This window comes from Erinaceus europaeus, chromosome 15, assembly GCF_950295315.1.
Source record: "Erinaceus europaeus chromosome 15, mEriEur2.1, whole genome shotgun sequence".
NCBI classification, from domain to species: Eukaryota; Metazoa; Chordata; class Mammalia; order Eulipotyphla; family Erinaceidae; genus Erinaceus; species Erinaceus europaeus.
The window spans coordinates 64,689,190-64,716,776 of NC_080176.1; the positions used below are offsets into that span (position 1 = coordinate 64,689,190).

The 27,587-nt window shown below is 48.6% G+C and overlaps 1 protein-coding gene across 1 annotated transcript in view; it reads right to left on the minus strand.

Moving 5' to 3' along the window:
* Positions 1-1,020: 1,020 nt before the first annotated feature.
* MYO5B (myosin VB) overlaps positions 1,021-27,587 on the minus strand; it is a 195,103-nt gene continuing 168,536 nt past the window's right edge. Inside the window, exons 29-39 of the mRNA XM_060172332.1 lie at positions 27,436-27,513; positions 24,910-25,108; positions 20,660-20,753; positions 18,332-18,475; positions 14,723-14,874; positions 13,864-13,953; positions 12,423-12,573; positions 10,759-11,044; positions 9,297-9,471; positions 6,878-6,958; positions 1,021-2,113 (exon numbers count right to left, since the gene is read on the minus strand). Coding sequence (XP_060028315.1) covers positions 1,961-2,113; positions 6,878-6,958; positions 9,297-9,471; positions 10,759-11,044; positions 12,423-12,573; positions 13,864-13,953; positions 14,723-14,874; positions 18,332-18,475; positions 20,660-20,753; positions 24,910-25,108; positions 27,436-27,513 — 1,603 coding nt within the window. The 3' untranslated portion in view covers positions 1,021-1,960. The remainder of the gene's footprint in view (positions 2,114-6,877; positions 6,959-9,296; positions 9,472-10,758; positions 11,045-12,422; positions 12,574-13,863; positions 13,954-14,722; positions 14,875-18,331; positions 18,476-20,659; positions 20,754-24,909; positions 25,109-27,435; positions 27,514-27,587) is intronic.

The window sequence follows — 27,587 nt, forward strand, 5'->3', positions numbered from 1 at the left end:
GTTTTCATTATTGTTGTAGTTGTTGATGTCATCGTTGTTAGATAGGACAGAGAGAAATGGAGAGAGGAGAGGGGAAGACAGAGAGGGTGAGAGAAAGACAGACACCTGGACCTACTTCACCGCCTGTGAAGCGACTTCCCTGCAGGTGGGGAGCTGGGGACTCGAACTGAATCCACAGTTTTTTAAAAGAGGTAGCGTGCATGTTATCATGTGTAAAGTCCTGGGTTCAAGTCGCTGGTTTCTACCTGCAGGGGGAAAGCTTCATGAATGGTGAAGCAGTGCTGCAGGTGTCTCTCTCCCTCATATCTGGCCCCTCTTCTCTCAGTCCTATCAAAGAAATGGAGAGAAAAGCAAAGGCTAGTGGAAATAAAAGAGGTAGCCACAGACCCATCTGGTTTCAACTGGCATTCTCGGCAAAGTCAGTGTGAGGGATGAAGGTTTGTGTAGATGTCACTTGCTGGGGCAGAAGGGAAAGAGACAGCTCTGCACAGACCCTGTTGAAAAGCCTGGTGTGTAATGTGGGTATGGGGGATCATTCTGGGACACTGATCTGGGCGTGGTGGTAAGCAAGCTTTTTGCCCACTTGCTGGCTGTGCAGTGATAGGGCACATGACTGAGAAAGCTGAGCTGTAAGGAAGCTGTTTAGTGGGGTGCTCAGGGCTTAGAGAGTTCCACTAGCAACTCCTGGGGTGGTAATCTTATCTATGCAGATATGGAGGCTGCTGTGCCTTGATATGGCAAACACCATCTGCTCCAGTCATAGGAACAGCATGCTGTTATCAGCTGGAAATCTGAAACAATAGTAAAAAATGGGCTCACAGAATATGTAGGATTTTCTAACTGAATGCTTATAGCAGCAAACCAAATCTGTTGTGGTAGCACTGAATATTTAATCCTTATTTCAAGGATTTGTGATTTTCTCCATCCTTCAAATTTACCACATAATAAATAACCTGAAAAGGAAAAGTGATATATGCTGTTTTATACTTTCCAGAAAGGACACACAACTAAACAACCAAATACTTTTGAATAATTTAATAATCCCTGAAATGATTTAACAAACCTTCAAATAATATTCCATATATGTTTGTTTTCCTTTACTATTTTGGTTGAGATGTTCTTGTTGGAGGTTTAATAGCATTAAGGGATTAACAATTAGTAGTTTGGTTTTTACATCTGTAAATAAAAAAAATTCTCCCTAACATTTAGCTAAAGGTTGACTCAGTAAGTATATGGCCTATCACTGGAAGCATAATTTCAAATTTGGGACAGTAGCATAAATCTTTGATTAAACCAAGACTGAAAAAGGGTTTGATCACATGAGCAAATAGGTCTTCTAACTCTGCTTTCGAAACCAGTACTTAAAATGTGTCATCTTTGGGCCCTGTATGCCATTTTCTCCTTCTCATAGGCATTAAGCAGTTCCTGTGGGCAATATCTCAGAAGACTCAGGCCTGTGTTTGTGTTCTCAAGACCCATCTCCACAAACTTTATCTGTATCATGGTTTGTCAACCTGGGAGGACGGAACTTAACTACATGGACACTATCATAAACATTAGTACCATTTTTTGTTACAAGACCTCTGAAGGCAATCTGTGTGACTTACATACTTTTGACATTTTACTTTGGATAATTGCCAGTTATAAGCAAAGATCAAAACTTGGCAGTTTCCATTTTACAGACTGGCACCTTTCATGTTGCCATGAGGACTGCTCAGTGGCTGATGATATTTGTTTAGACTGCAATCATATTTTTTAAAAAATATCTTCCATACTTCAAGCACTTTTATTCTCAATAGTAGGTACAAAAAATAGTGACGTGTATCTTTTGTATGGTTCAGTACTGTGCATAGGCTCTCAATTGGGTTTGACCCACTTTGACAGACCTTTCAATTCTGTTTATGTTTAGTCTCCTCCTTGCTCTCACTGGGAATAGAGCCATAGTTGAAAATGTACACTTTCAGACTTCACTGAGGAACTCCAGATTGAGACACGCTGGGATGTGGATTGAGTCCATGGTCAGAGACGATGGGTTAAAGGGAAACAAAACTGGAAACATATGCTTGGAGTCTAACAGCAGTTGCTGAGGGTCATTGCGCTCTTGCAGTTGTGCCTGTTGGTAAGGATAAGACCATATGAAAACACTACAGTGCCAGGGCAGCGGAATTCACAGAGGTGAACTAGCACACACGAAGGTCGTATTTTTGTTAAAGAAACTGGGGTGGAGGAGCCTTAGTAGAATGTGGTGAATAAAGAGGGAATATCTTGAGCATACACATCACATACAACTTTAATAAGGTTAGGTGCAAATCCTCATCATACACCATGGAGACTATAAAAGGCAGTGAAATGACACATGTAAAGAAAAACCTGTCAATCGAGAATTCCAAATGTAGAATTAGTGCCTCAAGACTTCAGGAGAAGGTAAGTCCTTTCTAGATAAATGCATGAGAGCTAGTGGAAGCAAAGGTCATCCCAAACTAGCTTGAAGTAGAGAACTTTTTTCTTTATTGGGGTGAGGCACTAGCCACTGCTTCTTGAAAGATGGTTCAGCTTTTGAAAGTAATTTTAACACTTTGAAATAACTTTTAGTGAGCTTTAAATTGGGCCTGGTGATGGTGCACCTGGTTGAGAGCACATGTTACAATGCACAACGACCCAGGTTTAAGCCCCTAGTCCCCACCTGCATTTTGCTAGTGGTGAAGCAGTGCTGCAGCTGGCTAAGCACTGGTGGTGCAAAGCACAAGGACAAGCGTAAGGAACTTGGTTGGAGCCCCCAGCTCCCCACAGGGATCACTTCACAAGTGGTGAAGCAGGTCTGCAGGTGTCTATCTTCTCTCCCGCTTTCTGTCTTCCCCTCCTCTCTCCAATCCACCAACAATGACATCAATAACAATAACTACAACAATAAAAAAGACAAGGGTAACAAAAAGGGAATAAATAAATATTGTAAATGAAAGTTTAAATAGGGAACCACCTTTTACCAATCCACCATTTTTTGTTTTGTTTTTCTTCCCTTTTTTTATAGAGCCAGAGAAAAATAGTTACAACACTATTCATGAATCTCCCCTCCAAGTGGGGGCTTGAACCTAGGTCCTCATGCATGGTAAAGCGTACATTCTACACGGCCTCTCATATGATGGTTTTTTTGATGTGACGTTGGCAGAATGGTCTCTCTGGTGTCACGGACAGCTAACATTTATCACAGAGCAAATGGAAATGTAATTTCACTGTGAAATGGCAGGGGTTCTTAAAATTGTTTTAGAGCACTTGAGGGTCCTTTTATCTCTGTTCATCAGATATATCTACTACTAAAATTTTGGAAGAATTATAGAGAATAAAACGGGCAAAAAAGGGTTAATTTATACCCACATTATTAGATTTCAGCAGCTAAAGATTATATATCTAGATGTATATGTCTAATTATTCAAAATTCACAAGGTAGGCATTTCACAGGAATCCTCTTGTGAATCTCTTGGTGCCTTTAATGTCCCCTTCAAATTTACATTTTTATAGGTCAGCACTTTCTGCCCCATTTTGCTCAAACAAATGGTTTGCTTTATCCCACATAGGATATGTTCAAGTAAAAGACAAGTTGGGTTGTTCTGCCAGTTTCCTGAGTATTGGCTAGAGAGAGACAGAACATAAACTATAGCTGGGAATTTCTAGGTAAGGGAAAAGGTAGCAGAGGGAGGTTAGATATGAATTCAAACCTGAGTCTGACTTAGCCTGTTTTCTCTGGCCTCAATTTTCCTTTTGCAAACTTTGCCCTTGTCAATTTGCAAGCAGTTCCAGCTCTCCCTCCAGATGTTTAAAAACCAAGTCAGACTTTCTGCACTTGTACTTTGGGGTGTGTATGTGAGAAAGTCTATCAGTTTCCATAGGAATCACTAATGATCATTAATGATTCCTATGGAAAACTCAGTAACTTTCTTCTGTCCTCCAGCTCCTCCTCCCCTTTTAGATCCTTACTGTGCTTGCCTCTCTAATAACTTCATGCATTTTTTTTGAAACAAGCAAAGCTTATTGGAGATATAAATATGTTGTATAGTAGCAGACAGGGATGGGGGTGGGGGACGGCTCAGGGTTTATAAGAAAACCTAAAGCGGGAGTCGGGCGCTAGCGCAGCGGGTTAAGTGCAGGTAGCGCAAAGCACAAGGACCGGCTTAAGGATCCCGGTTCAAGCCCCCGGCTCCCCACCTGCAGGGGAGTCGCTTCACAGGTGGTGAAGCAGGTCTGCAGGTGTCTATCTTTCTCTCCCCCTCTGTCTTCCCCTCCTCTCTCCATTTCTCTCTGTCCTATCTAACAATGATGACATCAATAACAACCATAATAAAAAACAAGGGCAACAAAAGGGAAAAGAAATAAAATAAAAATAATAAAAAAAGAAAACTTAAAGCTTTGGAATGGGATTTTTCCATCCCCCTCGCCTATTGTTGTCTATAGTTAGCCTGGCTAGTTATAGGTTCAGGTGATCTATCTTCTCATTCTCCTTCTCTGGAAACAGGAAAGTTAAGTACAAATTAGGGGTATAATTCCACACCATTCCAACCACCAGAGTTCTGTGTTCCCATCCTTTCCACTGGAAGCTGCAATAGTTGTCCTAAGGTCACAGATATGGGTTGAATTTATATATATATTTTTTTGCCCATTTTTTCTATGGTCCTGCATTCACTTCCTTTCCAAGTCACACCTATACCTATTACTACTTCCAAGCATCCTCCCTTATTTCCTCTTTTTTTCTCAGGTAAGACAACAGTGCCTCACTTCCTCTGGTGTTTTCTAGATTCACCTCCCTTTCGGTGATGGTATAAAAACAAGATTCTTGGTGACAAATGCTTTAGGTCCTGGTGGGCAGGGGCATTGACAGGTGAATCCATACCCTCAGGCTGTTTCTATCTTTCCCTTGTGGGGTGGAGCTCTGGAGAGGTGAAGTTTAAGAGGACACATTGGTGAGATCAGCTGCCCAGATATTATCCTTGAGTTTCCCTACTGTTCTTTAGAGAACAAACAACCTTCCACCTGACTTGGCATCTCTCCCTTGACCTGAAGATTCTATTGGCTACTCTCACATTATATTAACAATTAATGTGCTCTCAGCCATTCTCAATTTCTGGAGCTCTACACTGAGACACCATATGGCATTTTGGGTCAAACCCCAGCATTCTGTCGAGGGGAAATCTTCAATCACTTCTTACACCCAGGCCTAGATTTCCTCCGGGTTCTTTACTGTTATGAACTACCCTCACTCTGTTTCCCTTCTGCGTCTTCTCTGATCACTTTCTCTCCCTCTTGGCATCACTTGCTAAAGTGGCTTAAAAGTGTGAAAAAGTATGATGTCTTAAGGAATTCTCTTCCTTACTCCCCCCCCAACACACACATTATAATCCTCAGAGAAGTGTTCATGTAACAAACATGCAGGTTTAGGAAGCTCATCTTTATGTAAAACAATCTTTCTTGTTGACTGGCCACCAGAGCACCACGCTGACTTCTTCAAAGAGAGAGGACACTAAAGCTTCCCCTGTGTGATGAAGACTGGTCTAGTCCTATACTTGGCAAAACAGGTACCCTACCAGCTAAGTTTCCTTGCTGAAATTTCCCATGATATATATATATATATTTGCCTCCAGGGTTATCACTGGGGCTTGGGTGCCTGCACCACGAATCCACTGCTCCTGGAGGCCATTTTGTCCCTTTTGTTGTTTGTCATTGTTGTTGGATAGGACAGAGATAAATTGAGAGACGAGGGAGAAGACAGAGATGGGGAGAGAAAGATAGATACCTGCAGACCTGCTTAACCTGCTACACTACTCCACTACTCCCCGGGCCCCCATGATTTTTTTTTTTTAAGGGAATGAAAGAGACCACAGCACCAAAACATCCTCCAGTGAGATGGGGCCAGGCTCAAACTTGGGTCCTGTGCATAGCAAAGCCACAACACTATCCAAGTGAGCTATTTCACCAACTTGAAATTCCCATAATCTTTTTCTTTTCAAAGAAATCATTTTAAAGTATTTTATTGCTTATTTATTTTTAATTAGAGAGGAGGGTGCACCAGAGCACTGCTCAGCTCTGGCTTATGGTGGTGCTGGGGATTGAACCTGGGACCTCAGGCATGAAAGGCTTTTCCATAACAATTATGCTACCTCCCCAGAAAAATTCCCATAATCTTTAACCAGAGTCAGGTTGTTTTTCTAAACTGTTTCCTTTCAAGTATATCCTTAAGGGTGGTAAATAGCACATAAATTTTATGAATTCAGTTTTTCTTCTTCACCAAAGCACCATAAGCTGACTGGTGGCGGTTATAGAAGCACCTGGCACATAACCATCACACTATCACCCCTACCCTTCCATTTTTTTAAAAGACTATTTTAAAAAATATTTTATTTTTTAATATTTTATTGATTGATGAGAAAGACAGGACAAAGAACCAGACATCTCTCTGGTACATATGCTGCCAGGGATTGAACTCAAGACCTCATACTTGATAGACTGCTGTTTTATCCACTGTGCCACCTCTCAGGCCACTTAAAGACTATTTCTTACCTTTATTTCTGGCTAAATTTTATTTTTAATTACTTAATTCCATTTGATGCTAGGAATACATGGAACAGTTGATTATGTCTAAAATCTGAAAGTGAGCAATTGTAAGAGTCCAGTGTTCTGTGAGTATATATGTTCTACACAAGTGATATGGATGGTTCATACGCAGCCGAACAGAAGCCCAAGAATGTAAGGCCTTGCAGCATACCACGAAGCCAGTATCTTACTGATAAACTAAGACAGAGTTACAATCTAAGCTCTCAACCTCCTTCTTCCTGTATTAGTTCTAGACTGTGTCTTTATAAAATTGGTAACGAGCTAAAAAAAAACTCACCTGGATTGTTCGTATAAAGGCCACTGTTACCCGTTCTTCAAATTCATTTAGGGGGGTGTAAAGGTTTAAAATTTTGACAATCTGTTGGGATGAAAACAAAAGTTGAGCACAGAGCACAAACCAACGTTTGTTTTAAAGATTGCTTGACAATGGTGTAGGCTTACAATCCTCTACAGAAAAACACCACAGCCTAAATAAATATCCAGGAGTTGACCTTAGTCCCTTGGGGTGTTCAGAAGCTTTGCCCAGTGATCTGTCTCCTAGATACTCACCCTTCCCCTAAATTCTGTAGTTTATAAAAGGAAAGTCTTAGGAAACAATTGTTTGAAATTCTTAGATTTTTATATACTGGTAATTAAAAGGCTTCTTCACAAGAGTAGTGAAATCTTATCTTAAAACAGCTAAAGCCGGGAGTCGGGCTGTAGCGCAGCGGGTTAAGCGCAGGTGGCACAAAGCACAAGGACTGGCATAAGGATCCCGGTTCGAACCCCGGCTCCCCACCTGCAGGGGAGTCGCTTCACAGGTGGTGAAGCGACTCTGTCTTCCCCTCCTCTTTCCATTTCTCTCTGTCCTATCCAACAACGACAACAAAAATAATAACTACAACAATAAAACAAGGGCAACAAAAGGGAATAAATAAATAAAAATAAATATTAAAAAAAAAAAACAGCTAAATCCTTGTTTAGTAACACCCTTTAGTTTGTACTATACTCAGCAAATCACAAAGGCTGGTTTCTTTTTGGATCAGAGGATAATCTTTGGCTTGTCTGCTCTTGGAAGGGAAAGCAGCCTGTCCAAATGCAGAGTATTGCCAGTTGCTATAATTAATGAAGCAAAACATATTTAAAAGGGAAATGAAGTTTGAAAACATGCAGTACATAGAGAAGAAGTCGTTTGAAGAGCATGGCATTTCATCTCTTAGTAGTGATGGAGGTAAGGGGAGCTGTGTTTACTTGGCAGGACTAACTGTAGATTTTGTGGCTCTGTATGTGCTGGGAGTAGGGGTCCCTGGTTTCACTTACAGCCTGATTTTCTTGTGATAGTCTCATTTTGTGAAACCACTTTGGTGGCCCATTTATTTATTTTTTTAAGTACTTTATTGATTTGATGGAGCTAGAAATGTATAGGGAGAGGGAGAGACACCTGCAGCACTGCTTGTGAAGCTTCCCCCACAGGTGGGGACCAGAGGCTTGAACCCCGTCCTTGTGTACTCAACCAGGTGCACCAGCTGACCCTGGGTGGCTCATTTCTAAGTAGCACATTCATGATGGAGGGTAAGTCTTCCCATGAGTGAGCAGGATTTATCTTTTTAGAGACTGGTAATATCTCTGTAGTAGAGCCAGAAGATAAATGTGATTTTCAGAGAAAAGACACATTTAAATGCTTCTAGATGCTCAGTGACTTCATTTGAAAACAATACAAGTGGAGCTGAAGGAAAGCAGGCCCAGAATGAAACTGCAGCAATGTCTGGTGCTGCGAGTTTCTGGAGAAGATTTACATTTCTAGGTAAGAAATGGACAGTTCATTGTAAACGTTTAAAAAGATTTTACATAAGTGTCATGATGTCATGTGTAGATTTGCTACCTTGTCTTTTTAAGTGAGCCAGAGTGATCAGAATCATGTTAAGTAAAAGATAAGCCAGAGAGAGAAGGATGAATATGGGATGATCTCACTCACAGACAGAAGGGAAAACACAAAGCAGGACTTGGACCAAATTATTGCACCAAAGTAAAAGGCTCTGGGGTGGTGGGGAGGGTTCAGGTCCTGGAACATGATGGCAGAGGACCTAGAGGGGGTTGGACTGTTATGTGAAAAACTGGGAAACGTTTCACATGTACTAGCTACTTACTGTATTTTACTGTTGACTATAAACCATTAATCGGGAGTCCGGCTGTAGCGCAGCGGGTTAAGCGCAGGTGGCGCAAAGCACAAGGACCGGCATAAGGATCCCGGTTCGAACCCCGGCTCCCCACCTGCAGGGGAGTCGCTTCACAGGCGGTGAAGCAGGTCTGCAGATGTCTTTCTCTCCTCCTCTCTGTCTTCCCTGCCTCTCTCCATTTCTCTCTGTCCTATCCAACAACGACAACAATAATAATAACTACAACAATAAAACAACAAGGGCAACAAAAGGGAATAAATAAATAATAAAAAAGAAAAAGAAAAAAATTAAAAACAAACCATTAATCCTCCCAATAAAAATAATAAAAAAAAAAAGCTGCTAGAAAACAGTGACAAGATGTTTCTGCAGTGTTCCACAGGCCACTGTGGGCTTTGTTTATCTAGGACTATCCTTCCAGCTGCAATGTCAGAACTGTATGGCTGGAGGTAAATATATAAGTGTAGCAGTAACGATACAACTGTTAGCAAGAATAGGCTGGAGATGGAGGCCCTCGGTCAACAGGCCAGAGAGAGGCCTCACCTGTTGGGTGCTGAGGGAGGTGCACAGGGAGCAGATGGCCTCGGCATCCTCGGGGGTTTTCTTCTTCAACTGTAGGAGCTGCGCTGCTTGGATCAGAGGTTCCATGGTCTGAGCTGCTCCACTCTGGTGAAGGTTCCTTCCCCGGAGCCACTCCTCCAGCTGACTTATATTGTACCTTAGACACAGGTAAAGGTGAGCTGTTTTAAGCCAGTCCTCCAAATTCACTGGGATGAGCCCCACCTGCTGCGTTTATTTTGCAGCCTGATTGCAACTAGGGTTGTCTTTTTCCTCCCCTTAATGACCTCACATGGGCAAAAACTTGAGAAGTACACCTGACACTCAAGTCACTTTTTAATGAATGAGTGTTTATGATCAAGCAAGATGTGGCGTGGGAGGTGGCACAGTGGATAAAGTATTGGACTTTCAAGCATGAGGTTGTGAGTTTGATTTCTGGCATCACTTGGTGGTGAAGTAGGTCTGCAGGTGTCTATATTTCTCTCTCCTACCTAATAAAAAATAGAAAACAGAAAAAGAGCTGTTGGGAGTGGTGGATTAGTAGTGCTGGTACCAAGCCCCAGTGATAACTCTGGTGGCAATTAATTAAAAAATTTAAAACTTTGATAGGACAGAGGAGGATGAGGGAGAGAGAGGAAGAGAGACACCTACAGAGAGCTGCTTCACTGCCTGTGAAGCTTTCCCCCCTGCAGGTGGGGACTGGGAATGTGAACACGGGTCCATGTCCCTCAGAATATGTTCACTCATCCAGGTGTGCCACCACCCAGCTCCACCCTATATCTTTGAGAGAGAGAGATTAAATAAGAAGTGTCTATAAGTTAATGGATAAAGAAATATTAAGTATGTTGAGATTAAAATTTGTATAACATGGGAGTTGGGTGGGAGCACAGCGGGCTAAGCGCACATGGTGCGAAGCACAAGGACCGGCATAAGGATCTCGGTTTGAGCCCCAGGCTCCCCACCTGAAGGGGAGTCGCTTCACAGGCAGTGAAGCAGGTCTGCAGGTGTCTTTCTTTCTCCCCCTCTTTGTCTTACTCTCCTCTCTTGGTTTCTGTCTGTCCTGTCCAACTACAACAATAAAACAAGGGCAACAAAAGGGAATAAATATTTTTTAAAGGTTTATAAAAAAAAAACTGTATAACATTCATAAGCACTTTATTTCCATCTGAGCCTTCATGCTTCTTAACACTTGTTATTTCTCTCTGCATTTACAACTTTTTAGGCTATCTAAACATTTTTTTTATAAGATAAAAGAGAAATTGAGAGGAAAGGGGAGAGAGTGGGAGACACCTGTAGCACTGTTTCACTGCTCAGGAAGCTCCCCCCTTGCAAATGTGGGACTGGGGACTTGAACCTGGGTCCTTGCATATTGTACCATTGTGCTCAACTGGGTGTATCTGACAGAGATAAGGAGTGCTGCTTTGTCCTGGGGTAGCCCCTCCCCTACCTGAGCTGCATGCCTGTGCTCCAGGAGCAGACGTCTTTACGCAGAAGCAGGTTGTTGAGAGTCACTGCGTTGATCATGTAGAAGAGCTGCTTGAACACCTGCAGGATGATCTCTGGGTCTAGCCCCTGGTCGCACATGACAGTGTGGAAGGAATTCATCTGGCGGATGACAGCTTCCAGGCAGTAAGAGTTGTCCCCGTCCACCATGCTAGAGGAACGCTTCCGGTAGCCTGTTGGCTTCACACCAGAGAGACCCTGGATGCTCTCATTTTCCAGCATGGCTGAAACTGAAAGAGAAGCAGATGTGTCCTGGACCCAATCAGATCATTCAGAGGCCCAGACCAAAGCCCTGAGCCTCTGGCCATGTGAACCTGCCCAGGAACTTGTTCCATTTAGCATAGAACTTCTACTGTGTAGCTTGTCATGTGGAACAGGACTGCTGTGGGTCAAATTCTCACATCCATTTATTGATGAGACAGATAATGTATATGTGCTGGATGACCTCACCTCTCCAGAACCTTACCCCGCTAGGGAAAGATGGAGACAGCCTAGGGGGTATGGAACGCAGAGGAAGTCAGGCACTGTTTCGCTTATCCGAGATGGAAGAAGGAAAAGGAAGGACACTTGGAAGTAGCAACAGGTGTAGGTGTGACAGGAAGTGAAGGCAGGGCCATAGAAGGAAAATCAATAAATGGAGGATCCAGGTGATGGCATACCTGGTTACGTGTACATATCACAGTGCACAAGAACTCCAGTTCAAGCCCCTGCAGGGGAAAAGCTTCACAAGGTTAAACAGGGCTGCAGGTGCCTCTGACTCTTTCCCTCTCTGTCTCCATCTACCTCAGTTTCTGTCTCCAATAATATATCAAAATACTGTAAAAAGGACAAGTATATACTGATAGGTAGGTATAAATATAAATATATAGCTAACACTATCTGTGACCTTGGGAGAACCATTACAGTTACCACTGGGGGAATGGGGTGGGGACACAGAACTCTGTTGGTAGGAATGGTGTGGAACCATACCCCTGTTATCTTAGGTTTTTAAATCATTATTAAATCACTAATAAAAATCTTCAAAAAAAACACATATAATGGGCATATTCCAACTCTGTTTATAATGGCTTCTGTGCTGAGTCCAGAGTTTGAGAACAGAGCAACTTAGATGAAGTTCTGTCCCAGCCAGTGACCTTGAGGTCATCTGCAGTTGCTCAGACACTAGTACAGGAGCCACTCAGTCTGAGATTCTCACTGTTCAGTGTCTCTTTTAATCTTCCAACGACCTACTTACTGATGGTGAAATACTGATGATGAGGCAAAGTGGGTTAAATCACTTGCCCAAAGTCACACGGCTAGAGGTGGCAGGGCAAGGATCTGAAGCTACATCTATCTACTGGACGCTGGAACCGGTGCTATTAACAATGACATTGCTCTGAGTCATCACTTATCTCCAGTTCCCTGTGTCTGGCTGGAAGAAACTGGTGTCTCCCATGAAGGCTGGAAACAGAATGTGAAATGACCCCATCCCAGTGGATCTTACCTCTGTGGGGCAGGCTCCAGCTTGTTAGAGACTGCACCTAGGTATCTGGCTCCTGGGGGTAGGCAGTGCCGACCAGATTCCCCCTTCCCGGCCCCATGGTGGGTGACCTGCCTTTGCCAGCTCACCTATCATGGGCTGCAACAGGCCCTCGGCGATCTTAATGAGCTGCTGGTAGATCTGGATGGAAAGGTCGCTCAGCACCTGCCGATACTCAGTGAGGTCGAAGTTCTTCAGACAGTGCTCATTCTGCTTGGGGGTGTTCTGAGTCATGAAGCCCTGTGGAGGGAGCGAGAGGCGGTGGGCTGTCAGGAAGCTCTGCGGGCAGCTGGGATCAGCATGACTTCAGGCACTGGGTCAGTCTCAGGCTACCCTACGAAGCCTCATCAGTCCTGGGAGGCCTCAAGGCTTTTTTTTAAGAGTGTGAAAGCTCAGCCAGATAGAGAAGTCAGACCTTCTTAATTAAAGTGTCCAGGGGGCTGAGGAGATAGCAGTAGTTATGCAGAGAGACTTTCATTGGGGCTGGGTGGTGGTGGCACACCTGGTTGAGCACACGTGTTACAATGCACAGGCCCTACATCTGCCTGTGTGTTTTCAAATGAGAAAACTTATATACAGTCTGTCAATTGTCAGAATTAATAGAAGAGCTGGAATGATTCCACAGTGACAGCACTGTGTCTTCTTAGCTTCCTATACCAACAAGGTGAAATAACATGCAAGGTAAAAGAATAGCTGATATCCAGAGAGGACTCATGTGATCAGTGCCCCCCTTACTCAGGCCAAGGAGAGCTAACAACAGTCAGAATGATTAGTGTTTTCACCTCAGCCAAGTCTACCCCACCACCATATCAAATCATAAGGCAGTTTTTTTAAAATAAAAAGTAAGACAGAAGAGGATATTAGATATGCATGTGTACGTGTGTGAGAAAAATATCTTCCCTCTCCCTCTTTTCTCTCCCAGAGTACTACTGAGCTCTGGTTTATTAGGCATTGAACCTGGGACCTCAGAGTGTTGGGCATGAAGGTCCTTTTGCATAACCATTACACTATCTCCCCAGCCCTTGCTGCTTTTCATGTGCATGCCTGAAAATGGACATGCTAACTGGCTGGTTTAGAGACTGGCCCACTAGACAATCAAGTTCCCTCTCAGCATACACTCACATGGGTCCCTTCTGGGGCAGCTTCAGAAAGGGAGCATCATGGCTTTGCCTGGAAGTCCCATAAGTGCTCAGACAAAAGGTGAGCTATGGAAACTCGCTGCCCCACTGAGTCTCCTTACTTGGGGTGCTCTGATGAGAGGGACTGGGGATCCTTGATGCAGCCTCATTTCCGCCTCGAGCTACACCCATAGTAAGCCATGCCCACAGCCTGAGGTCCCTGCAGGTGCCCAGACATCTTATGCCTCCTCTCCTCAGGAGACAACCACATCTGGACAATGCAGGGCTGCCTTCCATGACTGACACCCCTGCTCTGGGATCCCAGGTGCTGTGACGTGGCACATCTGGTTGAGGGGGTCTTCAGTCATCTTCAGGTGCACTTGAAGGGGAGCCAGCTTGCCTCCACACTAACCTCATCCCCACTGTACTGCTTCAGACAATGCAGGAGGCGGCAGGTGTTGGACAGCCAGAATGATGTCATCTCAAAGTCATCATTGTGCTTCTGTGAAGAGAAGATGTGTGAGACTCCTCTAGCTGAGGGTGGTGGTGCCTTGTTTTCCATGTCTGCTGCTTTCAGCCGGTTCCCTAAGCAGCCTTGGTGAGGGGGAAGTCACCTGCCGTCACAGAGGAGAGACCCACTATCTTCCCCACTACTGAGGAGGAGACATAGATCCCTGCCCTGGTCAGTGGCACATGTGAGGTACACACATGTAGGACAAGCTGCCTCGAAGGCTGAAGCTACAAAGCCAGGTGGCCCTTATTCCTGAAGCCCTGGGCTCTAACCACTGGGCTGAACTGGCAGCGACACACAACACAGTGATGCTAGGGAGCATGCCAGTGAAGCAGTAGGGAACCCCATTTGTCTAGAGGTCAGATGCCAATAATTTTTGCTCTCTTGGAAGTGGCTGCAAGCCACAACTCAATGCAAAATGCTGCTCAACAGCTCCAAATGCTGTCAAATGGCTTCTGCACAGAGACCTTGGCTTCCTGGAGCTCAGTCCCTCAAGGCTGCGCTGATGACGAGGAAGCAGCTGTGGAAGCGGGTCCCTGGCTGGCACTCCTGATGGAGGTTAAGGCAGGAGGCACTCGTGTGCTGCCATGTCGCCTGCGTGCAGGTATGTGTTCAGAGCCAGCCCTCCTCCTCTGGGAGACCCTGGACAACCCACTTACTTGAGTGAGTTAGTTCTGCAGAAGCTTCAGTTCTTCGAGGACTGGCTACTGTGAAACCCCAATCAGAGGGGCTGGGGTGGGGGGTGAGGGTGTGCACTGACCTTGAGGACTTTCTTGATGCCGTTGATGGTGGAGGTCAGCAGCGAGTGCACCTTGACGTCGTCATTGACATAGTCGGCATGCCGGATGCACATGTAGAGGATGTAGGCGGGGAGGCAGGGCACCGTGCCCGCCAGTGCCTGTGGCTTCAGCTCTGCCGGAGACAGACAGCAAGGGTCACAGTCAGGGTGCTGCTCGAGGCTGGGAACATGCTGGTCTGAAAGATGTTTTCTTCCCAAGGAGCTAGGGAGTTGTGATACACGATTTCACTGCTCCCAGGCTACCTTATTATTATTCAGATGGAGAAACACAGAATACAGAGAAAGAGGGAGAGCTTCCTGTGGCGCCATGTGGTACAGGAGTTTGGACCTAGGGGAAGCATATCCTTTGTCCAATGTGTTATTGCTTGGCTTCTGTTAGCACCATCACCATCATCATCTTCAGCCAGACCCCTGCTCTGCTCTGGCTTATAGTGGTTCTAGGGATTAAACCGGGGACCTTTGATATCTCACACATGAAAGCCTTTTTGTATAACCACTATGCTATCTTCCCAGCCCTTCATTATTATTACTTCTTAGAAAGGTAGAGAGAACATGTGTGTGTGTGTGACACAAACCACAGCACTGAAGCTTCCTTCAGTGTGGCAGCACTTGGGCTCAAACTGGATCGTGCTCATGGCAAGCAGCACATTATACAAGTGAGCCATGTTGCCAGCCTTGACTTTTTTCTTTTGAAAGAGATGGACAGACTGGAGCACTGATCCATCATTTACGATATTCTGTTGTGTTCTTGTCTTTCGTGCTGTCCTGCAGAGCCAGAAATCAAACCCAGGGCCTCATCCACACAAGCCAAAGGCTCCACCACTGAGCCAATTCCTTAGCCCCAGAAATAGCTTCAGTATTTTCCTGTAGCTCGTGGGAGAGCTGACCTTCAGTAGGACATTAGGGTGTGACAGGGAGACGCTGCCTTGCATAAACAGATACTTTCTGATCCTGACTACTACCAGGTACAAATCCTGACCTAACACAAATCCATTCCTAATGGTCTGCATTGAGCTCCCGGCTGGGTTAGCACAAAGGCCTGAGGTTGGCTGAAGACAGGAGGAGCTCCGCCACCCTGAGCTGAGGGGAGAAGACATGTCCTTCGGGCCTGTGATCCCTAGTGTGGACAGTGTGCTTCTTCACTGGCAAACTGTATGTTTGCAAAGCCTGTGTCAGTTAGCCTAGCTGGGCAGGCTGCCACCACCTCTTGCACACTTGGCAGTCAGCCAGGGTATGCTGGGCCCCAAGCCAGAGCCACACCCTCCCCAGTGCCACCACCAGTGGCCTGCATTTCACTAGCCTCTCTCGTGGCCACTGCTAACTTGGTTATAGTCGGGGACAGCTACTGTCCTTTGCACCTGCTGGGGTGGGCCCTGGTAGCATTAGGGGCTGGGATTCTTTGTGAAGAGTGATACCCAAGCCTCAGGGGCCTTTCCTGCCCAAGCCCCTGGGGGTCGGACTGCTCTCCATTCTCACTAAACGAGTTCTAAGAAATGGGTGGTGATGGGAGCCCAAAGAAACCGCAGCCTGGGAGCCTGGGGTGTGCGCACCATGGCCCCAGTGCTATGCCCCTGCCCTCCTGTCCCCTCCCCTCTGTACCCAGTCTGCACCCAGACAGCTAAGCGTCAATGTCACCTCCATCTGGGGGTGGGCAGGGGCCATTCTGGATTGTGCTTCCTGTTGGGACTTGAATCACACTGTCCCCTCAAAAACCTCTTATCCTAGTGAGGTGCTAATCACAGGCCACACGCATTGGGAACAAGGCTAGCATTTGGGAATTTGTATTTTGGCTCCCTGGAGTCTTGGACACATGTGAAGTATGCTCCTAGCACACTTCTCCCCCTTTAGTTTCAGATAGAGATGGGGGAGGGGAGAGAGGAGGGACATCATAGCACCACTCCACTGTTCACGGAGCTTCCCCTATTGCTGTGGTACCAGGGCTTGAACCTGGTCCTCTGCCAGGAGAGCTTCTCCCAGCCCAACAGCTGGGAGTTTATGACAGCAACATGGCCGTTTAGAGAGAGTCCCAGTAACATTTATCTGGAACATTTGCATTTTACAGCCTGATGCTCCGACCTGCCGCTTCCTGCCCTGAAATGTTCTATTCTGAGTCCTGTCTCCCACTGGATGGCTTCATTTGCCCAGTTAAATGTTAAGAGTCTTGTGGGTAGGGGTTAAGCTCTGCACTTCTTACGACTAATAGAGCGGGGTACCTGGAAAGTTCTGGGCCATATATTGAGGGGGTGGTGACCCCACCTGGGCAGCCTGAGCAGTGCCAGTGAGGAGGAGTCACCTGTCGGCACACAGGTCTCTCTCTTTAAATTTTTTAAAGTTATCTTTATTGATTGGGCAGAGACATTAGAAATCAGGAGATGAGAGGGAGAGAGAAAGGAACACCTGCAGCCCTGCTTCACCACTTGTGAAGCTTTCCCCCTACAGGTGGGGACCAGGGGCTCCAACCTGGGTCCTTGCGCACTGTAACCAGGTGTGCCACCACCAGGCTCCTCCTCTCTCTATTTCTTTATTCTGATGCCATGAACTTTGGGTTTCACCATCAGGGATCAAAAGTTCACTCTGAATACCTTCTGAACAAGGTACACAAAGGTACACAGCTTTTTTTTTTTTCTTTTCTTTTTCCACTGCTGTCGTTATTGTTGGACAGGACAAAGAAATTGAGAGAGAAGGGAGTCAAAAAAGATAAGACACCTGAAGACCTGCTTCACTGCTTGTGAAGTAGCACCCCTGCAGGTGGGGAGCCGGGGGCTTGAACCTGGATCCCTGTGCTTCTGACTATGTCTGTTTAACCTGGTACCCTACTGCCCAGCCCCCCCCCCCCCCCCCCCCGGTACAGCTTATCTAAGGAAGTTGGAGGTGACTCACTACAGAACAACAGTTGGGCAATTGTAGATAATTCCTGTGTGTGTGTGTGTGTGTGTGTGTGTGTGTGTGTGTGTGTGTGTGTGTGTGTGTGTTGCTGGGGACCTCTCACGTGAAATTTCATTACTCTGGGTGGGGCTGGCTTATCTTCAGGGAGGGAATGAGGGGGAGGACAGGCCACAGCACCAAAACCTCCCTCAATGCCATGGTCCCCCTACATGAAGTCATACCTACAGGGAGTCACACCTGGGCTGCGTGCATGGCAAAGCAGGCGCCCTACCCGGTGAGCTAGTTCTCGCAGCTGAAGGACCAGGCCCGGGGCTGGCAGGAAGAGCGTTCCCCAAGAGTCCTCCTGCCATCACCTCTACCAGGATGGCCTGCCACAACCACAGCACTGGCCTCACCTGGGAAGCTGTTGGCAGGAGGAGATGGCTCCCCTGGATTCATTCCCCAGTACCCACAAACAAACACAATGGCCTGAGGTGTGGTTGAGAGTGGGGGGGATGGATGAATGAGTGGGGAGGGCGTGGGGGGCTACAGGGTGAGGGTGGAAGGTGGATAAGTGGAAAGGGGCTGTAGGATGGGGTGGGGATGGAACGTGGGATATGGGGGTGGATATGGAAGATGGGGGCCTGGGTGGGGAAAGGGCAATGGGGAGCTGTGGGGGGCAGAGACTGGGGTGTGGGTGCTGACCTGTGACCAGGGCCCGGATGAGCAGAGCCTCATCCTCCTGGTGGTACTCCAGCATGCCCTGGAAGTCCTTCTCCTTGCGCTGCACGGTGACTTGCCTGTTAAGCTCGTGGTGCCTGCGCTCACTCTGGGCCAGTGCCTGGGCAGCTGGGGAGGGGGGGGAAGAGGAGAAGCCAGCGTGAGGAGACCTCTGTGCTGAGGGCCCCGAGGCTGAGGTGGGTGGGGTTTACACCCTGGACTTCCAGTCTGTCTCCAGGGCCTGGGCCACACTCCAGTGGCACCCAAAGAGCTCAGCACCAGGCACTGGGGTCCACATGGGACAGGGGGAGCGCCGGGTGCCCTCTGGCCTTTGGACAGACTGACTGGTGGCAGCCTCCACGGGTCCAGGTGCAGGACTGCTGCCTGCCGGGCTTGAAGCCATCTCCACAGGCACTTCTGCGTGGGCCAGAGGGAGGTGTTTGTCGGGGCTGGTCAGCTAGTACTCAAGACCTCCTGGGGAGGACGTGATGGGGCCACGAGGTGGGTCCTTGCAAGGCCCCCGGCAGATCCAGGTTCCTTCTGCAGGAAGCTGCTATGCTCAGTATGGGGACAGGAAGGAGACAGTGGCCCACCCGGTTAAAGGATGGCTCCCATGGAGACACACCACAGTGTGGCTCCACAGGGGCCAGGGCTCCAGCGTTGACCCAGGAGGCGACACGAGGGACCCAGTGGAGGATGTGGTGGAGAGCAGGCAGACTGCCTCCCAAACAGGGAGGCTCACCCATAGGCCCCACAGCTCATCAGGGTGCAGACAAGTGGGAGGGGAGTGGAAGAGCAGCACCCACAGGTGGTCTGTGCGGAGAGTACTCTGACGTGTGTGGGTGTGTTGGGTGAGGAGCACCTGAGCAAAGCTGTGATTTCCTGCCACAGGAATGAGGAAGTGACAGAGGGCAGATCCAAGGGTAGAGTCTACAAGAGTCACTGGAGAATCAGACTTGGAGGTGAGAAGTGAGTGAGGAAGGAGAGGACACAGAAGCATTTGAGGAGGGAGCAGCAGGTTTTCAAGATCCAGCAACTTAGCCAGTAAACAGTTACTAATGGAGGTGACACCTGGGGCCTGAGAGGTGGCTGGCCGTGTGTGTGTGTGTGTGTGTGTGTGTGTGTGTGTGTGTGTGTGTGTTACACACTCACGTGTGAGGTTCTGGGTTTGACTCCCAACACCACATGGGAAAATACCAAAGACAAAGAATGGGTGAAGCTCCTTGGGTAGTGAGTGAACAGTGTTTTGGTGTGTCCTCCGCTCTCAGCATAGGAGCTCAGGCAGGTAGGTGGCTTGGTGGCAAAGCACATGCATGAGGCAGCCCCAGGGTTGATTCCTGGCACCTCAGGTGCTGCACCACAGTGAAGGACTCTGAGGAAGGGCTTTCAGGTCCTGGTGCACGATGGAGGAGAGGGACCTAGGCTGGGTGAGGGTGAGCGTCTTCTGCAGACACCTATCATGGGGAGATGAGAAATTTTACCTGTGTGTCAACAACTATACTTACTGTAAACCATTAAATCCCTAATAAAATAGGAAAACAAAACAAAACAAAAAAAAACCTGAAGAAGAAGAAGAAGAAGAAAGAGTCCTGAGAATGAGAGCTCCACAGGCAGGCAGGAGTGGATGGGGCAAGACGACCCCACCCCTACCAAAGCAGCAGGTAGGCACAAGCAGGTGTCCTAAGCAAATGCAGGACAGGTGGTGAAAGATGGGCCTGGAGGCCCTGGCTTCTGGCTCGAGTCAGGGTACTCTGGTATTGGCACATCAGAGTACAGAAGGAGCATCCACTGGGGATAAGCCAGAGAGAGGCTTCCAGGTGAGGGGCTGGGGAGTGACATGATCAGAGTTGGAGGAGTCAGAACATTCTGGATGTTTGGGGAAGGAGGATCTCAAACTCTACCTGGTCTCTCTGGGCCGGTATGGAAGCTGCATGGCAGAGCTGATTCCCTCCTTCCCACTTGGCATGGAGGGAAGCCTGTGGGCTGGGTCTTTGTGATACTTGGCATTTCTCTGAGCCACATTGCTCCCAGCTTTAAGCTCTTGAAGGCAGGGCTCTGGTGGCTGTCCCAGGTGCCACTCCCTGCCCCCAAGCCCATCCCTGCAGAGCTCAGCGTGGACATGGCATTATCTGCTCCACTGCTGGGTGTTCAGCCCTGAGTATTAGGGCTGATGACTGGGCGTGGAACCCTCAGCTGACTGGGCACAGCACCTGAGGGAGTTGGCAGTGTCTGCAGAGGCAGCGGGTGGTTCCACCCTTCAGGCATGTCTGAGCACACCCTTGCCTCCCCCCACCTGCTCCTAGCTCCCCCTACCTTCCAGGTCCTGAACTTTCTTCATGTAAATCTTCAGCTGTTTTTTGAGTTTTCTCTCATTCTTTTCTAGCTTCTCCACCAGCTCTTTAAGGTCCTGAAAGCAGAAGGAAGCAGTGTGAGAGCAGACCTGACCTCAGCCTGGAGGGCAGGGACGCTGTGACAGTGACCACCTGGAGGCCCACCTCACGCACACAGCTCCCTGCCTGGACCTTAGGCAGCATGGGAGGTGAGTCTGAATTCGTTCTCTCAAGCAGATGTGCCAGTGCTCCCTGGCTCCAGATGCACCCCAAGTCTGGGAGGACAGGCTCCTCTGGTTGCTGTGCCAGCCTGCCTCAGGGGGCCCAGGTGATTGGGCAGCACCGCGGGCAGGCATGGACAATGGGATGACGGCACTGCAGGGGGACATGGGGGGAGCCAGCAGGCCAGGAGAAACCTGGGGCCCAGGAGCAAAACAGGCCTGTGGCTGCCGCAGCCCTAGCAGCCGTGGTCATTGGCAGCAGGTCAGCACACAGGGCCTGAGACAGCAGAAATGGCACCTGGCTCTGCTGGGCAGTGACCACTGGGGCTGGGGGGAGGGAAGGAATCTTGTGCCCACCATCAGGTGTGAAAATACCCGTCAGTCACCCCCAGCATCTCAGAAAACACCCAGGTGACAACTTGGTCCACAATGTCGCAACGACTCTCCCAAAGTTCAGTCCCAGAGCTGTTACCAGCGCAAACCTGGCAAATCCCGTTAGAGACTTTGTCAGAACTTCCATGACTGATCTTAAAGTGACTGTTGGGGGCCTGGGGCTGAGGATGGGGGTGGCGGTGGGGGGCAGAACATCTACTTTACATGGGTATGGCCCTGGGTTTAATCCCCAGCACCACGGGAAAAATGCAACACAAAAATCAAGAAAGGTAACACACACACAAAAAAAGTTCTCTTTCAAAAAAATATTGTTTTTAAGAAGACACCTGGAAGGTAGCATAGTGGGTAAAATCACAGGGATCGCATGCGGGCTGTGCCAGGCTTGACCCCAGGCACCACACACGCTGGCGCTGTGACCTTGTCTTCTTTCTCATGAAAGTCAACATTAAAAATGTTTCTGTGCTTGACTAGTGTGTTGCTTTGCCTGAGTCTGGCCCCTTTACTGCAGTGAATGAAACTTTGGTGCTGTGGTCTCTTTCACTCTGGCTATCTCTGTCTCAAACAACATTTCCACATAAGATAGGAGACGCAGTGTAGAGTGAAAAGCCCAGCTTAGGTGGCTGGGCAGTGGTGCAACTGGTTAAGCACACATATTACCAAGCACAAGGGCCTGGGTTTGAGTCCCCACTCCCCACCTGCAGGGGGTCTGCTTCATGAGTGGTGAAGGAGGTCTTTCCCCTCATTCTATCTCCCTGTCCTCTCTGTCCTAATAAAAATTAGGAAAATTATAAAATGGCCACCAGGAACAGTGGATTTGTAGTGCTGCCACTGAGCTCCAGTGATAACCCTGGAGGCAAAAGCCCGGCTTAGTGGCTGGGAAAGTTGTTCAGTGGGTAGAGCACAGGACTTGCATTCGCGGAGTCTTGGGTTTGATCTCTGGCCCCACACCTGTTAGAGCAGTGTGGTGCTTGTCTCCCTCATGCCTCCCCCCACTACATTAAGTCTTTGTAGGGTCCTGACCAGGGCTTTAAAAAAAGTTCACCGGGACCTATAGTCAGGCAGTAAAAGAAGCTGATATATTTTTTTTAATGGATAGAAACAGAAAATTTAGAGGGGAGGGGGACAGAGAGAGATCTCTAACACTGCTCATGAAGTCTTCCTCTGCAGGTGGGAAGTGGGGGCTTGAACAGATGTCTTTGTATAAGGCAACAGGCGCTTTCAACCTGGTGTTGCCACCACCCAGCACCTGGGACCTGGTGTTCTGAGAAACTCTAGGTGGGGGGGTCCCTTGGGGTCCACAGGTGTCTAGGAGCCCTCAGTTCTGCACACATACCCCCCACCCCTTGGGCCACCTTCCTGAGCAGATTCACAGCAACTCCCCGAGCTCTGATGGTTTGGCCGTCACCAGGCTTTGCCTGAGTTCGCCTTGCTGTGAATGCATCCTAGTATGTCAGGGTGAAACAAAGCAGCATTCCCACGGCCCTTCTTCCCAGCTCTTGCTGACACACAGGGACCTTTAGTGCTTTCTCAGCAGGGGGAGAGAGATCACAGAAGCCTCCGGCCTGGCTGGCTCTGAGTGTGCCCAGCCTCTGCCCGGGAGACCTGGCTACAGATGGCTGAAGTGGGAGCCTCCTGGTCATTCCATTTATCTTTTTTTGCCACCAGGGTTATGGCTGGGGCTCAGTGCCTATAGTACCGAGGCTTTTTTCTCCCTTGTGTAATATCTCTCTCTCTTTTTTTAAATAAAGGCAGAGAGAGAGAGAGAGAGAGAGAGAGAGAGAGAGAGAGGGAGAGCATAGTGCCAGAGCTTAGCCTTCAATATAACTGAGGCCAGGTATGAACTTGGGTCACACACTTGACTTTGATAGCACACTATCAAAGTGAGCTATTTTGCCAGTCACCCAATTATTTTTATTTCTGATCTAGGGAGAGAGGAGGAGAGAGAAAGTGCAGCCAAGTCTACCACAGTGAACAATGTGCAGGCATCACTGTGGGCTGGGGCTGGAGCCACAGCATGAACAGGGGGGTGGCTGCATGTTAGCCCTTTGTGGCATCAAGTCTTCACAAACACTCTCTCTCTCTCTCTTGCCACCAGGGTTATTGCTGGTATTCTGTGCTGCACTATTCCACCATTCTTGGGGGATTTGTTGCTGATATTTTCAGAGACAAGGGGAGAGAAAGGAGACACACCACAGCATTGCTTCACCCCCCGTGAAGCTTCCCCTGTACATAGTGCTCCCATGTGGTGGCCAGGAGCTCGAGCCTGGGTCCTCAGGCATGGTAAAGTGTGTGCTCTCGGCAGCCAGCTATGGCACACCTGGTTGGGTGAACACATTATCAAGTGCAAGGACCCAGGTTCAAGCCCTGCACTGCCCACATGGAAGGGGGGATGCTTCACAAGTGATGAAGCAGTGCTGCAGGTGTCTCTCTTTCTCTTTCCTTCTCTATCTCCCTCTACCCTTTCATTTTCTCTGTACTAGCAAATAAAATAGAAGGGAAAAAATGGCTACTGGGAGTGGTGCTGGCACCAAGCCCAGTGATAACACTGGTAACAGTAAAAATAATTTTAAAAAGTGTGTGCTCTCCTGGGCAAGCCACCTCCTGGACTCCTTTCTTTCTTTCTTTCTTCCTTCCTTTCTTTCTTTCTTTCTTTCTTTTTTTTTTTTTATTCCAGGGGAGTCAAGTGTGTGCTCTCTGTGGCAGGGAGAGTCTGACTATAGTCCTTCACTATAGTCCCACAGCCGAGTTCCCCACATCTGGGGAAGTCACAGGGGCAGCACAGCTGGAGTGCACTACGGAGGCCTCTTCCAGGAACTGCACCCTCAGGAGCCTCACAGATCTTCTGCTAGCTGAGTTTTTTTTTTTTTTTTAATTTGGATAGAGACAAATTGAGAGAGAAGGGGGAAGTAGAGAGGGAGACAGAGATACCTGCAGACCTACTTCACTGCTCATGAAGCTTCTCCCCCTGCAGGTGGGGGGTGGGGTGGGGGCTGGGAGTTTGGACCGAGATCCTTGTGCATGGTGATGTGTGAGCTTAACCAGATGCACGCACTACTGCCTGGCTCTAAAGTGCTGTTTTCTCAATATGCCTTGCCACCCCCTCATTTAACCTGTAGACTCTGAGAGCACTGCCTGTCTCCCATGTCTCTGGCATCTGTTGGGGACAGCTACCACCAGCTCTTGCCATCACTCTTTCCAGCTTCCTCAAAGCCCACCAATTGAGCCGCAGAGGGACCCTGGGCCAGTGCTGGGGTTTGCAAAGTCCCCTACTTCTGCTCTCACTCCTGGGGAGTCAGCACTTTACAAAGCAGCGTGGGGGAGGCAAGAGTGAGGGGAGCATGTGGAAGACACCGAGGACCCCCTAGCATCTGGGCTGAGCCCCTGAGAACACCACCAGCCCTATGGGTGGCTGATGTTTGGAGCCACTGAGGGTGCTTGGCAGTACGGGCCCAGCAGTGAAGCAGCCCCCCAAGACCCTTGCTCATGGGAACTTTCTAGACCACCTGTTCCTGCTACAGGGCTCAGGGCATGAACCTTGCCTTTCGGCTACAGGGCACCCCAGGCCGCACTCCCTCCCTGCCCTGACCTCCCCCAGTCCCCCCCCTCCAGGGCCACACACCAGGTTCTCGTTGGTCAGCCGGGAGATCTCCTGCTGGACTCCAAACTCCACCTGGGCCTCTGGGGACAGCAGCAGCGTCTGGCAGAAGGTCTGCTGCTGCCGGTCCAGCTCTTCCCTCAGCGCCTCCACCTGAGCCTGCAGCTGCTCCACCGCCACCTCGTGCTCCCGGCTCTGGGCCTGCAGCTGGGCCTCCAGCAACCTGCAGAGGAAGAGCAGGAGGACCTCAGGTCTGGTCCCAAGTGGGGAGCCTTGGGCACGCCACAGGGGAGCAGCCAAGCACATAGCAGTAGCAGCAGCAGCAGCCCACAGCCCTAGCGGGGACACTGAGGGGGACAGTGGGGGCCAAGGAGCTCATCAGGCTGGCTTATCTGCTGGGATGCAGGGAACCCAGGGCCAAACACCAACACACACCCCGGGGCTGTTTTAGAAGCCCCTTCATTCCTTGGTTTCTCGCTTTTGAGCATAACCTACTGGTCTGGGATTGAGAGGATGTCCCCATGTCAAAATGTCACTAGCAGAAAGTTCTTTTTGAAATTTCTATTATTTTAAAAAAGACTTATACTTGTTTTGGTGGTTGGTGTGTCCTGCAGGCAGCACATGTTACCATGTGCAGAGAACAGGGTTCAAGCTCCCAATCCTCCAGCTGCAGGGGAGAAAGCTTCTCACACAGTGAAATAGTGCTGTAGGGGTGGGTGTGTGTGTGTGTGTGTGTGTGTGTGTGTGTGTGTGTGTGTGTCTTTCTCCTTTCCTCTCAATTTCTGTCTCTAAAGAAAAAAATAGGGAAAAAAATCACCATGCAGGAACTGACCCTGTGATAAACCTGGTGGCTAATAAGTAAAATTAATATATTTTTTAAAAAGATTGAGTGTTGGCTATTTATTATCCCGAAGTACCAGCCTGCGACTTTCCCACCGTCACAGAGATGAAAAACGGACAGGAGTGGCCCGCCCACCCACCCACCCACATCACTTCAGGAAAGCAGTCATGATACGGGCGTGTGGAGAGAGGTTTCGTCATTAGGTCAGCACCTTAGAGAATGTGCAGTTTAGATAACACCCACCTTGCAAACAACACACCAAAAAACAATCATTAGTAAATGTAAAGAGTAGGAGACACCTGGGTTCCTGGGGGGGGAGGGGAGCGAGGACTCTCTCCTCACATCAGCTCCAGATTTGAGCTGTGACTTTACTGGAAAAAAGAAAAAAAAAAGTTTATATATTTAAATATTCATTTGCTAGGATAGAAAGAAAAAAAAAACGGAGACGGAGGAAAAGAGACACCTGTAGCACTGCTTCACCACTTATGAAGTGGGAGACTGTGGGGGCTTGAACCCAGGTCCTTGAGCACTATAATGTGTGAACTCAACCAGATGTGCCACCACCCAGCTCCTCTCATACCTGCCTTACTCTCCATAGACACTGTCGGTGGGTGATTTAATCTAGAATGTGTACGGGATCAAAGACTGCCGCCCCACCCCCACCCCCAGTGTCAGGCTAGTCACACTGTGCTGCAGGTGAACATGAAGGTGAAGAGAGGCCAGGGCCATAGGTGGTGGTTCTAGAAAGTTTCAGAAGCCAGGAGTCCTGATGCAGGGCCTTCTGCTTGCGGTGTTTACCATTCATGTGCGTGGGTGCTAGACCACTTCCAGTCTGCTCAGAGCACCATGAGGAGTCGACTGATCTTGCGGGTGACTTCTGAGTGGAATTCAATCAGGGGAATCGCTCTGAGTATTTGTACACTAGAAGTAGCAGATAAGGTCTGCTCTGGGCCTGTGTGCCAGGCATGGGTGCTATGCTTCTCCGATAATAATGCTGACCCTCAGGGATGAGGCAGGTCCTATTCTGAGGTGCACTGTAACAGCAAGGACACAGAAGCAGGTGGCACCAGTCAGTGGTGAGGCCACATTTGAACCTAGAGCCAGGAGATATGTTGCCTGGCTAAACAAGACTTGTGGGAAGTAGAGCTGATCCAGTCTCTGTAGTGAGCGGGTGACAGCATGTGGAGGTGCAGGGCTCCGTGGCCCCTCAGGGCTGAGCAAGCTGGGAGAGACATTTACTGCCCCCACCAAACCTCAGTGTCTCCTTCTGGGGGACAGACCGCAGCCCAGGCCCCATGGACCGGGAGCCAAGTGATGCCATTAATCTGAAAAACCCCGGCACGCTGCAAACCAGTGTGTGGCATGATCCTGTGCAGTCTGACCTCCCCGCTCAGCTGCTCCCCCACACGTGAAGGTCAGCACGTGACGCACTTGGACTCTGGTCATGTGAAGGCATGCTCCAACCCCAGAACTGCACATTCCTTCACCCCTCCAGCTTCTGTGTCCTCACCCACAATGATTCCACTGAGCCACCTACAGCGTCACCACCTTGCCCAGTGTATAGTCCGCACAGCCCGCACACACAGAGGGGGATGGGGACCTCACTCCCTCAGCCCTGTGCTGCCACTCCAGCTGGACAACAGCTAAGCGCAGAGGCAAGCAGGCAGAACAGACCAAGCGGACAGAGGAGGAAGAGGCACACATTTGACCTGGCCACTTGCTTTAGGCCTTGGTAGGCCAAGCCGAGTTCTCCATCTTCATTCAAATAGCCCCAATCCTCAGTCTTGCTGGAAATCAAGAAGAGAAATTAAAAAAGAAAAAGAAATAAAGGAAGAAAGGAAAGAGAGGGCATAGATTATGT